The 16,116-nt window shown below is 46.6% G+C and overlaps 1 protein-coding gene and 1 long non-coding RNA gene across 3 annotated transcripts in view; one reads left to right on the top strand and one right to left on the bottom strand.

The window, feature by feature from the left end:
- Positions 1-4,624: 4,624 nt before the first annotated feature.
- Positions 4,625-9,024, top strand: LOC110359528 (uncharacterized). Its single transcript, XR_002414786.2, has 3 exons — positions 4,625-5,781; positions 7,428-7,490; positions 8,155-9,024. It is a non-coding gene; the product is annotated as an uncharacterized LOC110359528 (long non-coding RNA).
- Positions 9,025-9,359: 335 nt separating this feature from the next.
- Positions 9,360-16,116, bottom strand: part of TTC1 (tetratricopeptide repeat domain 1) — a 31,442-nt gene continuing 24,685 nt past the window's right edge. For both annotated transcript variants that reach the window (XM_065030044.1, XM_005503506.4), the window contains exon 8: positions 9,360-11,025. In XM_065030044.1, the coding sequence (XP_064886116.1) occupies positions 10,892-11,025 (134 nt within the window). In that variant the 3' untranslated portion in view covers positions 9,360-10,891. The remainder of the gene's footprint in view (positions 11,026-16,116) is intronic.

Genomic DNA, 16,116 nt, shown 5'->3' with positions numbered 1-16,116 from the left:
GGTAAGTGTCATTGTGTGTTTCTCCATTTAGGGAAGAAATGCCTTGCACTGAGTCGCCTTCTTTTGCCGCGGTGCCCAGAAGGAGCAGGGAGAGTTGTGCTGTAACAGGTGACTCCTGTACCAGAGCTCTCCATCGCCAGCACTGCTGTCAAAGGAGGCCACATCAGCAAATATTTCTTCAAATGGCAGAATCTAGAGAGTTGCACCATGCTGTAAATAGAAGTTTGTATTTATAGATTCTTTTCCCACTTGCATTTTTATTACTGTAAAGAACTTATAATCTGATTTTATTTGAGCTCCTGGGTTAAGCAAAAAATAGGCTGCTCAGGTGAACATGACTTCTATGAAGTTCTTGTTTCAAGGGAGCATTAATTTTTTATGGTGCACGGTATTCTGGGAACTAGTGTGTGATACAGGAGTACTAACCCTTCTCTAAGCAAGGTGTTTCGTTGCAGTGACCCGTTGTGGATAGGCAGAAGTATTTCCCTAAAATGGAAATCACTTCTGGAGTGATCATGCAGGTGTACACTGTCGGTAGCGAATGCTTTCTTGGTGATGGGAATCTGTGATGCTTTTTAAACCAGTTGGTAGTTGTAAGCGAACGTCCACATCTGTCTGTTGCTTGGGGCAGAGTGTGTTTTTCTTTTCCTTCACGGGGTTGTTTCTTATTCTGTCCGGATTGCAGGAGCTCTCATCCTTTTTCTCTCATTATTCATTCATCCTTGCAGCGGTTCCTCTTGAATTGGTTATCCTCATTAGGCTGTGGTGGAGAGGGGAAATCCTGCTGAAATGTAATTGCTCACTAATGGCTTTTCCTTTGTGACATTGTGTGGGTCGCCTCTCGCGGTGGGAGTCTGCTGGATTTGCTGCGTGACTGCGAAGCCCAGAAGAGAGGTTAGCCAGATTTCAGACTTCTGCAATTACCCCGTTGATTAATCTTCACTCCAGTAGTTTGGTGACGAAAGTATGAAAGTAACCCAGCCTTCAGCGGAGAAGCCAGTCCTGCACAAAGCCGCTCAGTACGAGTGTTTGCTGCTGCCCCGAAGCATCAAACGAGGGACACTTAATGAGGGCAAAAGTGCAGGGAGCAGCTGCTCAGTGCAGCTCCTGGCACAGGGGGTTTGTGAGAGCTTCCCAACTAAAACGTGAGCCATTGCTACAGAGAAATAAGGTTTATTTTAGGGTGAGACTAATGGGCAGATTTAATAAGGAAATCAGGTAGATCAGTAACAGAGAGGTGATGTAGTAAATTCAGACACTGTCACACACTCGTTATTTTTAAGCATTATGTGGCGAGGAGCACAGTGGGAGGGTGGGAGCAGTCACCTGCCTGAAGCCTCATCTCTGACTGAGGAAATCATGCAAGGGCCACCCTCCCGTCACCTCTGTGCTCCCCGACTGACAGCGTCCGAGGCTGCCGAGAGCCGAGATTGGCACAGTGAGGTCCTTGCCGTGCTGCTGCGCTTTCTGGGAAGCTGGGGACCGAGCTGGAATGATTCTCTGACGTGTGAGGTGTGGTTGTGCCTTGCAAGGAGCATCTGTAGTGCAGCACAGAACCTGTTTTGAAAAGCAGCTTGTCCCTCTGCTCAATCAAAGGTAAAGCAATGCTCAGACTGGCAAATGCTAACGAGACTGGCAGCAGCACCAGCGGCCTCTCAGCAACTGCCAGGGCAGAAACAAGCCCCTGTGCGTATGGCCTTGCTATGGACTGCTGCTCACTGTTGGCATTGCTCTATCTCTTGCTCACCTGCCCTTGCTCAAGTCTTTGTAGTTGGATTTGTCATTCTCCTTCTTTCTAAAGACAGTGCCTGGTGAGCTTCAGCCTGTGCTGGGCGGCAGTAGGAAAAGGATTTTGTTTTCTGGTTCATACCATGCTGGCAGCTGGTTCTTATTTGTATCCTGTAACCTGTTTGTGGTTCTGCTCCTGCTTTTCCCTGGAGTGTTTCTGTGGTCTTTGTTTTCACTCCCTTGCTGGGTTCGGAGCACCAGCCCTGTGTGCTCTGTGCTGGGCAGGCTGGACACCCCATGGGTGTTTTGGGGCCATTCTGAATTTTGGGTAAATATTCAAAGCCCAGGAGCAATAGTTCTAATTTTGAAATCCAGATTTGCAGCTAAGAGCTCTGCATTTTAAGAGCTTAGGGACTGGAATTTCCAAATGTGCTTGCCTTGATCATTAAATATTAAACCAAGGCTGTGCCTGCTGGAGGGCTCATTCAGACACTGGAGCACTCTGAGCCATCAGAGGAAGGGGCTGGGGGCTGCAGAGCATAAAAAGGATGAATAGTGGCCTATGATAAATATAAGATTGCAGAAATACTAATACTGCACAGATAGATAGGGATAATGCTCTTGTGATTCACCCAATGTGCTCTGTTTGCTTTTACAAAGACAACATTGCAAATGAGCGGTGAGAACAGGGGCTGGGGTAGCCGTATGTTTTACACTTTTTCATTAATACTGCAAAATCGTATCAGAAGCCATTGGTAGCATCTTGGCTTAGTAAACTTGCTGCTGGCTGTGAGTACCATGGCTTCAGCTGTGCTTGAGTTTGGAGCAGAGACATGCGAGTACATGGGGGCACAGAGAGAGCTGTAGCTTCAATGGCAGGTTATGGCTGTAGCTGTAGGCAGTAAATCCATCAGTTTCCAGCCTCCTTCCTTCCCAAAGTTTCCAAATACTGCAATTCCTCCTTCCTCAGGTAGAAAAGTGCCCCATGACGGAGCTCCACAGCCAAATGAGCTAATGGAAATGTGTCCATCTTCACCGTGATGAAGAAAGACACACTTGTCAGAAGCTGTGCTCAGATGCAATTAGGCAAGCAGAGCCCGCAGCCCCGCTGCCTCCCCAGGGGCCTGTGTTATCACTTGGCACTCACCAGCAGCACTCCAGGAATACATTGAGGAAGTTACTCCAGCAGCCAGGCACAAAGCTACCGGGTAGACTAGATAATACCACATCCTGCATCTTCCTGACGTGCTGTTCACTGATGTGTTCATCTGCAGGGAGCTGCTGCTCAGCATCCCCTCCCGCGCTGCCGTGCTCAGGGCTGCGTTTCATTTCCCAGAGTTAGAAACGGAACAGAAATAACAATGTGTGCCTTCCCCAGATGAACAGGCATGACTCACGCCTCGGCGCTGGAGGGCTCATTCACTGTGGCTGGTGGACGGTCACGTTCTTGGTCAGCAGCTGCGGGGGACCCACAGTCACGCAGCCAGAGCCCCGAGCCTGCTCGGTCTGCAGGGAGCTGATGGCTGTGGTGCGGTCAGTACTGGCAACCAGGACCAGAGCCGGGCTGAGAAAGGGCTAGGAAAGGCAAACCTGCATCCACTGCATCTGCCCACGGAAGGCTTTGGAAATGGTCTTGAGAACCCCTGGATGAGAAAGGTATGATGGCTCCAGGCTGGATTCGTAGCTGCAGATGGCGAGGTTTCCAGCTGAACACACAGAATCAGAAAAATGTGGTTTATTTTAGTTTTCATTTGTTTTAGGATCTTTGATCTCTAAAGGACTTTGCATTGTCTGGGTAGGTTGTAATGACTCTGGCTTAATGCCACAGCAGCCAAGAGCCTGACAGTTTACTGTGCCTCGGCAGACAAACGGCTGACCAGAGCCTCTGCTGACAAAAGACACTCCCCAGCAATTACCTCCTTTGGAGCAGGAGGCTGCACGGGTTTAAAAAAATAAAGCTGCTGAACAAGAAAATGCTGGGATTCTTCCAAACAGGGCAAGCTCGTGAATGAGCAACATATTAGTGCTGCACATTAAATGTGCCCCTACGCATCTTTACCTACTGTTAAAAAGAGGTGGCCCTTTGATATAATTGGTTCTTGGCTGCAGCAGCCGGCAAGAGATCTTGGCTGTTGCAATAATCCCTTGGGAATAACACGGCTAATTAAAGCCTAGGAGCCGGTGACCAGCGGCTACTCCTTTCTCTTGGGCTCAGTCTGTGCTAATCAGAGGTAGGCAGATCTCAAGGAAGTTTTGTGCTGAAACATGCTCATCAGGGAATGAAGGATTCGCCTTCAAAGCCTGGTGCTTTATCAAATTCTAAATATCCCAACGTGAGGAGCTGAGAGGAATTCCAGATCGCTGTTTAATGGCTGGGTGGGGGGGGGTTGGCAGTGCACGGCGTCAGTCCCACCGCCCCTGAACTCCAGAGCGTTGCCTCGTGCTGCCTGGCTTGGGGCTGGTGTTTTGGGAGACAGATCTTATGAAGTGAACTGAGAGCTTTTTTATTTTTTCTTCTAATAAATGCAAAATCCCCCAAATCTTTGGTGAATTTGAGGGAACTACAGGTGTTGAGCTCCTCTGAAGTCCAGTTGTTGGGACTCTCGTAGTCAAAATACAAAATTAGCTGGAAAATCTGCTTTTGCCCAGGAAACCTTTCCCAGAAGCACCGCACCGCCGGGGGTTCGGCAGAGCCCGCGTGTGTCAGGTGCCCATGGGTTGGTGCCGCTTGAGGGGGCCCTGCAAGCAAAGCTCATCTTGTGGACCTGGTTTTATTCTCTTCCTTAGGGGAAACTGATGGACTTTTCCGTTTACTCCTGATTTACAACGGGTTGTGCTGTCCTGTGTTTGTCGTCACTGGCCTCAGCACTGGGCACTCCAGTGGCCCCAGGTGAGGGCGGGCGGCTGTGCTGGGCAGGGTGCAGCCGCGCTGCCGGCCGGCAGTGGCCATGGGCTGAGTGTCTTGAGTGGGCAAAGGGACCGTGTGTTGTGATGGAGCCGGGTCAATGTGCTGGTCCTAGAGGAGACCTGGGAGAAGGGGGAGGAGAAGCAGGAGGTGAGCCAGGCCCTGCTGCCCAGGACGCTGGGCGGTGGCACAGGGCGCGGGGTTAATGCTGGGGGCCGAGGGAATTAAGAGCACGTGGAGGGGGCAGCGCCATGGCTGTGCCACAGGCATGGGGGCAAGGGAGAGATCCAGCAGCAGATTCCTTGTTGAGGTGCAGGCGGGACGGAGTGAGTTGGTGGCAGAAGGAGGGGACAGGGCCTCACCCGCTGCCAAGGGCAGGAAGAGCCAAAAGCAAAATGGCATCCACTGCACGGTAATGAGAACGGCCCTGGTTGTAACCCAGGGTACGTGGCAAGGTGTGAGTGTTCGGGGGAGAGACTTTTTCAGGCCATCCCAGCTCCTGCTGCAGCAAACTGACAGGTCAAATAAAAACAAGCAGGATTTTAACAAGGTTTGTGGAGCCCTCCTCCACAGCCGGGCAGGTCGCTGTGCTTTGCTGAGGAGACAAGACAAGGCTTGCTCTGGGGATAAGCGAGTGTTTACTTTCTCAAGAACCCATATACACACCTTAGAGCTTTGCGAAATGTCAATTTTTGGAAGCCCTGCGAGTCAGCCACCCCGAGCGTGGTGCTGCAGGGTGGGTGGGTCACAGAGCCCCAGCAAGGGTCTGCTGCCAGGATAACCACGGGAGAACGAACGGAACTGCTGAGTGTGGGACGCTGCAGGGACTCCGTAAAATTATACATGAAACCTCAGCAATTCTTCTGACCCCTTGAATAAATGAAGACAGACACCGTCCTTCACTGCAGAGCTTGGGTTTGTGGCACAGACAGCTCCACTGTGGGGAGGGTCACCTGGGCCTGGGGCAGCTCGCCTGCTGGATTGGCAGTAATCTCGGTTTTGTGCTAACCCAAAGACCCGCTCTGTGAACCTCCTCTGTGCCCACGGCTGACTCGGGAGCTGGAGCTGGCGTGAGCGGCAGCAGAGAAGTGGATGGTGATGATCACTCCCTTGGGTATCCTGCTCCCATCACATATGAAGAGGAAGAGGTAACAAGAGTGGTATAATCTATAATTTACTGTTCTAAATAACCTGTACTGAATTATCAGAGAGTGCAGAGAGGTTTCTGGTTCCTCATTCTTACTTCCAATATTCCTGTACAATAAGAACATTTGCATAGTCTCACAATTGAGAAAAAAATAATGATATAAGCTTTATTATAGAATATGGTAATGTAGTGGAGTGATTTAAATGACTGGACTGGCAATTACTGGTTATTAGCTATTCTGGAAGGGTAAGTAGAGGAAGAAGCAGCAGCAGTTTTAAGTACTGTAGAATAAACTGGCTACTGAGCATGTGTCAATGAGTGTGATGATAAAGCTCACGAAAGAGAACCCATCAGAAAACACATGAGCTACTTTCCAGGTGATATGAAAGCAACAACTGAAAAATTAAAATGAAGCATATGGGAAGACAAAACAGGCAGTTGCTATAAACTTGATGTAAGAGAATACAATCTTGATAAGGAAAGCTTAAAAAAGGCATGACTAACAAAGATAAGGATGATAGAAGGGAAATTCTAATCTGTTAGGAACAAATGCAGTGCTCAAAATGCATGGTGGCCTATTGCTGATGATAAAAGTACTGGTGTTGGATATTTCTTGATTTAAAGCAGGTGGGATGATGCACTTGCCATTCCGTTAGCACCCAGCCAGAACAGTAATGGGACTGAAAATAAGCCCAGATACTTCACCTAAAACGGCCAGCTGGCTCAACCGTCTTGCCTTTAATGTGTGCTGGGTACAGCCACACGTCAGTGGGGCAACAGAGGGCAAAGATGACAACCCAGGTAAATATAGGCTGGTTAATCTGACATCCGGGATAGGAATCTGAAAACAGGATCAGAAATCCATTAATAAAGAATTAAAGGCAAACATGCAATTAAAAATCCATCAAAAATAGACCTTGTAAGGCTTAGTAAGTCTAATTATAAAGATGCATCACCTGGCACAGCACTTTAGAGTATACGCAATATTTACAGATAACTATCTACAATATAAAATAAACGATGCACAGGTGGAGTGAGATGGTCTCCCTGCCAGATCTCAAGCAATTTGCCACTGTCCTTCGAACGGGGATGTTTCCTGTGAGACGCTGCTTTGATCCCCACTGTTTGACATTTTCATCAGTGATTGAGAAGCACATCTAAAGTCACTCCTGAAACCGCTGGTAAGCAGCAGCGCGCTGGGAGAACACACAGGGTGACGGCCACTGCTCAGCGAGCCAGCCCGGCCAAACAACATCTTAACTTAGCATTTAGCTGCATTAACACAAGGAAGAAAACGCTGTCCACAGGTGCAGGAAAGGGCAGTCTGTGCCTCAGCTATCGCCAAGAAGGCTGAGGAGAGGTCTAAAACTGGGTCTAAAGTACCCACAGTAGCTCTGAAGTGGCACATCCACTGCCAAAAGGGTTAAGACAGTCTGAGGGTAGAAGCAGGGAGGGAGGAAGAATGTGATGCCTTCTGCATAGAGCAGAAAGGGGGACAAATCTCAGTGTCGGTTCTGATGTCAAAAAAAGGAAGGTCTGAGACACAAACATTATGGAAATCCTGGAGAAGAGCAACAGGCCCCTCCTTACTATGCAAACATGTTCGTGGAGAAAAGGCCAAGTACTAAAAGGTTTTTTATTTTGCAGGCAGAGTAAGAGGGAACAAAGGCTGGGAGCTGAGGACAGACAAACCTGCTTGTTACAGTGAGGGTGAGTAACTATTGGAACAAATGAGCAAGGAACTCGTTGGTTTAAGATCAGTTATACTCAAAAGATTGTGTTTCATAAAACATTTTTTTCCTGTCAGAGGTTGTAAGCCCAACACATGTGACTCACAACACGCTGGCACTGCGGTGGAATTGTGGCCAGTTACAGCAGGAGGATGTACCAATTACCTTTCTGGTGGCAGCTGTGATGACGAGTTTAGACATTTAAAAAAATCCCTTAAAAACAAAATGCAAAATAAATGCAACTGTTCAGGCTCTGGACAATGCAAAAGGACTTCCTTCAGGCCTTTAATTGGAACTTTACCTAGAGGAGAACTTGCCGAAATGGCAGATAACACATTTCAGAGGTTCCTGGTTTGCTGGAGAGCAGCACCTTGAGCAGGTATGACCTACAGATTCGGTTCCTCAGTACTGGTGTGCTCGATTTCCAGGGACACTCACCTGCCTCTTTCACACAATGCAATTAAATTACAAACACAGTGTGGAAAGCAAATCAGCTGCACTCCTTCCACTTCTTTTGTTCTTTCCTTCATTTAAAAGTCCAGGTACACCGCAGGCATCCAGCAGGGAAGTTGCACGCTTATTTGATGTTATGTTTGCACAGCAGGCAGGCATTTCAGAAGTTTTGTTGTGCTTTTACTTTCCAGAATAAATTAACCAGCCTCCATCCAGAAGGCATATTTGCAGCCCTTTAAAGATGCAAAGCAGGAACAGAATGGAAGAAAGAAAATGTGTCACTCATTTGTAAAAGTAGCAGGTTGTGAAAAGCTACTGCTTGTAAATTTGCACAACAGCCACACACTGGTAAGTAACAGATATACACAGACCATGTGTGTAAAGATGGCGATTAATTGGCCATACCAAAGATATATAGAAAATTTAAAGTACCCACAGTAGCTCTGAAGTGGTTCAATTTCTGTATGTGTGTAGGTGTGTATATATGTTGCAGCTGAGTGAGACCCAAGACACAGACCTCATTTGCTTCACGTCCAGTGGTGCAGGACGAGTGGTAAATGATACAAAAGCCTTGAAGAACTCCTTTCTCTGGTGCTCAGCCCCTGCGGAAGGTCCCTCCTGTACCTCCGGAGCCCATGGCCAGCCAGGCTCCAGGTGCAGACAGGCCGTGCTGCTGCCAGCCCCTCGCCCCATGTTCTGGCACCGGAGCTGGTGACAGCACGAGCTGATGGCTCTGCCTGTCCTGGGCTGGAGCGGCAGCTCCGGGGCAGCACAGCTCAGACCCACCTGAGCAGCTGGGGCACACCTGAGTGGTGGCTCAGACCCACCTGAGCTGCTGGGGCACACCTGAGTGGTGGCTCGGACACACTTGAGCTGCTGGGGCACACCTGAGTGGTGGCTCGGACACACCTGAGCTGCTGGGGCACACCTGAGTGGTGGCTCGGACACACCTGAGCTGCTGGGGCACACCTGAGTGGTGGCTCGGACACACCTGAGCTGCTCAGTCACACCTGAGCGGCTGCCTGGGCACAAACCCAGCTTTGAGCTCCAGCCCAGCGCTGCCTCTGAAGCAGCTTGGACATGTTTGCTCCATAGCGTTCCAGGTTTCAGGAAAGATGATTATCACTTATACTAGTCCCAACACTGCCCAACCCAATAAGCCTCCGTGTAGCTGCAGAGCTCGGTTTAGAGAGCAGAGGGTTTTACAGGTACTGAGCCCACTGGAGCTGTCAGGCTCCGGGCTGTGCACCCAAGCTCTGCCTGGCAAACCCCGCTACAGCTGCTGCAGCAAAGAGGGCGGCTCTAAGGATAGATAAATCTGTCAATCTTTCTTTAAAGCCTCCCACCCACACACCAACCCATTTGCCCAAACCTCATTAGTAAAGGAAATTCAGCCTTGCACATCAGAAACTTTACTCAAGTAAGCACAGGATAGTTACAGTTTCAGCACATGGAAATCCTAGAGGCTGGTGGCTGTTACTTACTTAAGTGACATTTTAATTACGCAGATATTATGGGCTGCAGAGGCCTTGCTCTGAATTAGGGCTTCTCTGTTCTTTTGACAATGACATTTTAATTCACATACACTGCAGACTTGAGATAATTTACAAACAGGTAACCACAAAGTCAAAACTAAAAATGCAGCAGGACAGAGTTAAATAACAATCAAAACCCCTCAACAGCTGCAGAGAGAAAAATCAAATTAAAGCACCAAGAATGCCTTAGCCTGAGAGACCATTCCTTTGAGCTGTATTAGTGTAAAGACTGGAGCTCTATCATTTCAGTCCTTAAGTACACACAGAGAGACTTCCTGAAACAAATTTAAGATGACAACCTACAGCCAACAGAGAGCCACCAATAATGATTTCATTAGATCATGTATTGAAGTCTGCATGGAGACAACGGAAAAATCCGCCTCCAACGTAAACATTTCAGCATAGATATAAAAACCAGTAAGTAGTAATTACAAAAGACACCCCTTCTCCCAAGTCTGAACAAACTATTTCAACAGCACCTATATATATATATATATATATACATATAGATACTTCACGGTCTTCAAGGTCTGGTGCACTATAGAGATCTTTTGCAATCAACTTCAACATTTTTGTTTACCATTATTATGGATATGAATTAATATGAGAAAAGCAAATGTCACTAATTTTATGGTACCATTACAAAGTGTGTGTATATATAGGCACAAAATTTCCTTGTTGCCTTCAGAAATGTGAATACAAAGCAAACAAACTGGGGTGTAAGGGTGGCCTGAGGTTAATTGACGGATATTGCTATAAGCAAGACCAAAAAAAATCAAATGCTTCAAATGGATGTCTTGCAATGGTGTTATTTGTGTTATTTCTAACACCATCCCCACCATGGGAAGGACTCAAATAAGGCAAGAATTTCACAAACCAAACCAACCGAAATACCAGGCCTTTATTACAAAGAAAACTGACTCCAGAGCAGAGAGTGGCTTGTGGCCATGCCTGCTGCCATCCCACCCACCTGCCGAGTGGGGAGAAGCGCTTCTGCTGCATTCATTAATCACCCAAGACACTATGAGGCGTTGTTCTTGGCTACAGGTGCGTGAGCATTTTCATTCAACCCAATTGCTTGCTAGAAATTTTGTTTTGCCAGCATTGAATGGGCCAAAATAATGACCCTGACTGTTGGACAAGCCAAACGCCGCACGGGAAGAAAAACAATTAATTAAAAAAAAGTCACACACTGGACACTGTTATCACTAAGAGAAGTCAAACGACTTGCTTTACATCCACACTGTAAATAACTTTACAAGCAGGGAAATGAATATGCTTGAGTCTTATCTTCACTTGAGAGCGTGAAGAACATTTGCTGAATTCTGTTACTGGTACGTGCAAGCACACAGTCACGAAGCCTGAAAGCCAGCAGAATGAGATTAAATCTATGCTATCTATTGTTGTTTGGATTTTGAACAAAATTGATGGAGTATGAACCAGTTGATGAATCCTGTTTTATCTGGAAATTTTCAGTTGACAGGCCAAAGGGGCGAAGAACCAAATTCCCAAGATCCTTCAGTTTGCCTGCAGTGAAAAGGAGAGACAATACATTAAGTACGAAGCAGATGGAAAACTCCCATTGACAGTCCAGCTCTACTAATTTATCTACAAACTCAAGGTAAATGCTGTGCAAATCTCTGCTGTTTGTTGGCTATTTAGGTTCTTAACATGAATTTAAAGACTCCCAATGGTGGAGATGTAGTTACTGTCAGCCTTGGGGTTGCAAACAGATCAGCGAGTGGCTGCAGACCCTCCTGGCTCGGTGGTGCCAGCTCTGCAGAGCACCGAGTTTCCTCAGTTACAGGCTCCTGAGGCACAAGAGTTTAACACCACGAAGCAGTGTTCTCCCATATACTTACACTTGGATATAACTCTGATAGCTGCCAACATTAAGTGTTCTAACACAAGGTTCTCAGTTCTGGTCATTTTTGCTGCAGCTACAGTCCTATGAACAGTCAAGTATTTATAACTGCCCAGTTTCCTCAACTACGGAACGAAACAATGAAGGTTCAAACTGCTCATTGTAATAATTAAAAATCCCTTTCTGAAGGTGTATATTGCTATAAAGAAAAATGAAACAAATTCATCCTTGCAACTGTATTTGCACACTAAGCAGCTATTTTGCCTCCAAAAAACCTCATCATGGTGCCATGTGATGTGACATCATTAACTCACTTTCAAAACTACAGTTCTCCAGGACTAATTTACCACTGCTAAGAGCTCTAAGCAACTGTTGTTCAACAAGCAAATATACATAGGGTGTGACACTTAATAAAATGTAAAGGCTATCAAGATATCCTATCAATTTCAAAATCTAAAATGAATTCATATGTATCACACGTGCTTTCTGACTAGAAAACGAATCTTGCTACCAGCCACAAAAGGGGAGGGATAACAAAATGACATCATTTTATAAAAGTCATATCTGTATAGAGATGATAGCAAAGATAAAATGTGTAACATGAAACAAGAAGCAGAGGTAACAATCTGCATGTTGGCTAAACACAATCCACGTGAGGCCTGGCATGACATGCCAAAGGAGGGAGACGGTCAGTTTTCCAAGAAAAACATTTTCCTCCTGGCTTCAATGCAGAACTGTAATTTCCCAAGGAACAAACAGGAGAAGTTTGGACAGGTTGAAGCCTACTCTAGGTTTGCATCCATATGCTGCACATCACCTTTCAAAAAGCCTTCTGCCTTTACTAGATCTTCAAGGGAATGATTTTGTTTTGCTGGGGTTTGTGTGTGTGCACATGATGGGGAAAAAGTGACAACAATAGCTGGCAGATGGAAAATCCAGTTAAGCAAGTGGAGCGGCCACAATCACGTAACTAAATTGTGCGAAGGCCACACCTATTGCTGCTGCCATGTGTGTGCTTTCCACGAGCCATCTTTAGTCAAGAGAAACATCTGTTGTTCTCATCATCTTTGCCTTTATTTCTAAACTAATGCTAGAAACTAAGTGCAAAGTCATATGCACACTTATAATTTAGTGTCTTTGCTTTCTCTAAGTTATTTTGTTTGAAAACCCCATTTCTGCCCGGCAGCGCAATCATCACTATGGCTATTAAATCAGTTTCCTCACTATGATGCACCAGCCACAATGTAGTTCAGGCTTTGCTGCTGCCACACTGAAGCAGCAACTTCACAGCAGTGCGAAAGTACAGAAACCTAAGGAGCAAAGCCACGTGAGTTCTTTACAGAAAGAGACGAGCAGTATTTATGTTGCACATACGGAGTACAAACAGATCAAGAGATTTGCTTTGTGCGGCACTGCAGGCCCGTGATGTGCTCACAACACAGACTGCAGCCAAGCCTGAACTTGGCCCATGGAAGTGTGTCCCTCCTCTCTTACATTCTGGCAACAGTTCAAGTCAGGTTGGACACCACCACCATAAAACAAAATATGCTATTTTTTCAATCACATTTCCAAAATTTAACTGGGGGCAGGGGAGCTTTTTTGAACACATTCACAAAAGAACAAAACCAAACACACAAACAAAAAAACCCCAAAACAAAACAACCCAACAAACCAAAACTCCCCTCTCACCCCCCGCAAAAAAACCCAACAAACCAACTAACCAACAACAAAAACCACGCACACACAAAAAAAACCCAACCCCAAAAAACACAAACAAACCACCCCCCCCCAAACCAAACAAACAATAGTTGGGGAAAAATGCAAACAATTTATCCAGACAACTCATTCCTGCATAAAGAAAGTACCAGCATTACTGCAGCACTCCTAAGTGCACCAAAGTAATGAAGGTCTCGCATCAAAGTGCTGGCTCACAACTGGGTATCTTTCAGAGATTTGTGTAGTTATTTTAAAGCAAGACTGGTCTTTGAGAGTCAACATGGCAGTTCTGTGACCTTACAAAGGAAGACAGCCTTACACTTCCAAAGCGGCTACTTGGTGACACACAACTTCTCTTCAGTTTTGTTTTTGCTGTGTGGATTAACAGAAGAGGTGGTTGAGTGACCTGGCCCAAGTCATTCCAGTGAGGGGCTCAGCTGGGATCAGCTTCTTTGTACTGGTGGTGGGTTATTTCTAAGATACACCCTGTTTAAACTAAGTTAACCATTAAGTTCGTAACATTATACTGCATTCTAAAGGCGTTTTGATTCTCAAACTATAAAGTTGTTCATAGCATCTCTATGACTGGTGCGAATAGTTGCTATTGTACTTCTAGACAACCACTTGGCCATTGCTTAGCTCCAGGTTTGGGGTGAGAAGTGTCTCTGTGTCCCGGTGGCAGAACCCGTGGGGCCTGGCGCGGCACAGCCAGTTCACAGTATGTTTAGGATTGGAAGGGACCTCAAAAGCTCATCCAGTCCAATCCCCCTGCTGGAGCAGGAACACCCAGGTGAGGTCGCACAGGAACATGTCCAGGCGGGTTTTGAATGTCTCCAGAGAAGGAGACTCAACAACCTCCCTGGGCAGCCTGGTCCAGTGTCTGTCACCCTCACTGAGAAGAAGTTTCTTCTCAAATTTAAGCAGAACCTCTTGTGTTCCAGCTTGATCCCATTACCCCTTGTCCTATCATTGTTTGCCACCGAGAAGAGCCTGGCTCTATCCTCATGGCACTCACCCTTTATATATTTATAAACATTAATAAGGTCCCACCTTAGTCTCCTCTTCTCCAAACTAAAGAGCCCCAGCTCCCTCAGCCTTTCTTCATAAGGGAGGTGCTCCACTCCCTTAATCATCTTCGTTGCCCTACGCTGGACCCTCTCCAGCAGTTCCCTGTCCTTCTGGAACTGAGGGGCCCAGAACTGGACACAATATTCCAGATGTGGTCTCACCAGGGCGGAGCAGAGGGGAAGGAGGACCTCTCTCGATCTACTAACCACCCCCCTTCTAATCCACCCCAGGATGCCATTGGCCTTCCTGGCCACAAGGGCACAGTGCTGGCTCATGGTCATCCTGCTGTCCACCAGGACCCCCAGGTCCTTTTCCCCTACGCTGCTCTCTAATATGTAATTTCCCAACCTATACTGGCACCTGGGGTTGTTCCTGCCCAGTTGTGAGCAGCCCGCGCGCTGTGTGGGCGCTGCAGCCGGCTGGGGCGGGCGGAGGAGCCGGCCCTGTTCAGGACACTCAGAAAGGTCTTTTCTCCCCGGAGTTGGTGCGATGGCTCTTTTCCGGTCACGCTAGAGCCAGTAAACACACAACAACTGCCTTGGTATTCTCGGCTGCAGCGAGGCCAGCTCTCTGGGGGAAGCTAGAGACTATATTTAATACTTGATTCTTTACCTCGCTGTGAATGAATAATTAAAACAATACAATCATAGGTCACTTTCCCGCTCTATCACTTACATCCACGTACAGCAACGCCTTTTGGTGCAGCCACATATAATAAACGGTTAATGAAGCAGAAGAAAGCGTTGCCTTTTCCGGGATCCCCAGCCCAAAGCACTGCTCCTGCTGTCTCCAAGCACATAAACCCACCATTGTAGGAAAGCACCATTTCCTCCTCCCCCACTCCCCTTTCATCCCTAAATTAAGATGGGTAGTTGAGCCCAATCTCCCCTCCCCCAGAGAGCAGCTCTCCCCAGGCGGAGCTGGGCTGGGGAAGGAAGGAGCTGTGGAGCAGAGCGGTGACTCAGCTGCAGAGCTCCCGGCACACACACCTTCTCTGCTCCTCTCCGGGACTGTATTTTCATGGATCTTGTCCTTTGTCTCTTAGACACCCCAGGTCTACTTTTCACCTGCAACTCCAGCATGCTAAATTTCTTCAGCAAAGCAATATTCAGAGGTTAAAAGGAAAGCTAACTGGTAAAAATCAATTTAGGGCTCAGAAGTCTGTGATTCATTATTCACCTAAACTTGCAATGGAACATCCCCTCGCAAAAGGCAGATGCACAAAAAGATTTCTCATGATTTACATTAAGATGTAACAGCCAAAATGAATTGCTATTCAGTCTGCCTGGCAGTAATTCTAGTACAGTTGCTAGTGTTCAAGTGGTGCTTGGATGTTGAAAAGCCGTATATTGTTTGTGTTAAGAACTTTTTTTGGATAAAAGACAAATTTCCTGACGAAGTCTCATATTTGTATAACTTTCTGTATTACCAACAACATTTCTTAAGCAATTAAAAGAGCGAAGGCAAATCCTTTTCCCTTCCCTAAATGGTAAGCGAGGACTGAACTGAAAGTAACTGTACATTAGCTCTAATTTGAACCACTCAAAGTGACCTCCCTATACACAGTATTGGGATTTAGCAGCTTAATTGCAAATACAACATGCCCTGCAGTACTAAAAAAAACCCAAACCTCAAGACCAAAAACCAAACCAACAAACAAATAAACAAAACAAAAAGAAAGCAACAGCAACAACAAAAACCAACCAACCAAAAACCTCCCCCCCCCCCCCCCCCAATTCTTTAGGCACTAAGCCTAATAAATATCTTTACTGATCTCATGTAGCTGGAAAAACTCCTTATTGGCAGAAAGGCTCCGATACACCTTCCCATAACCACATTGATAATCAAGTACATTTCATTATTTTCTGCAATCCACTCATTTATAACTTAAGCTGAAAATCCCAATAGTTTGTAATTAGATGTGATGAACTCCATGTGTCTCTGATGGGTTACACAGATGGCATATGTTC

This window comes from Columba livia, chromosome 14 (assembly GCF_036013475.1).
Source record: "Columba livia isolate bColLiv1 breed racing homer chromosome 14, bColLiv1.pat.W.v2, whole genome shotgun sequence".
Lineage (NCBI taxonomy): Eukaryota > Metazoa > Chordata > Aves > Columbiformes > Columbidae > Columba > Columba livia.
Note: the sequence above shows the minus strand (reverse complement) of the source record. Positions and strands in the feature narration are given on the sequence as shown.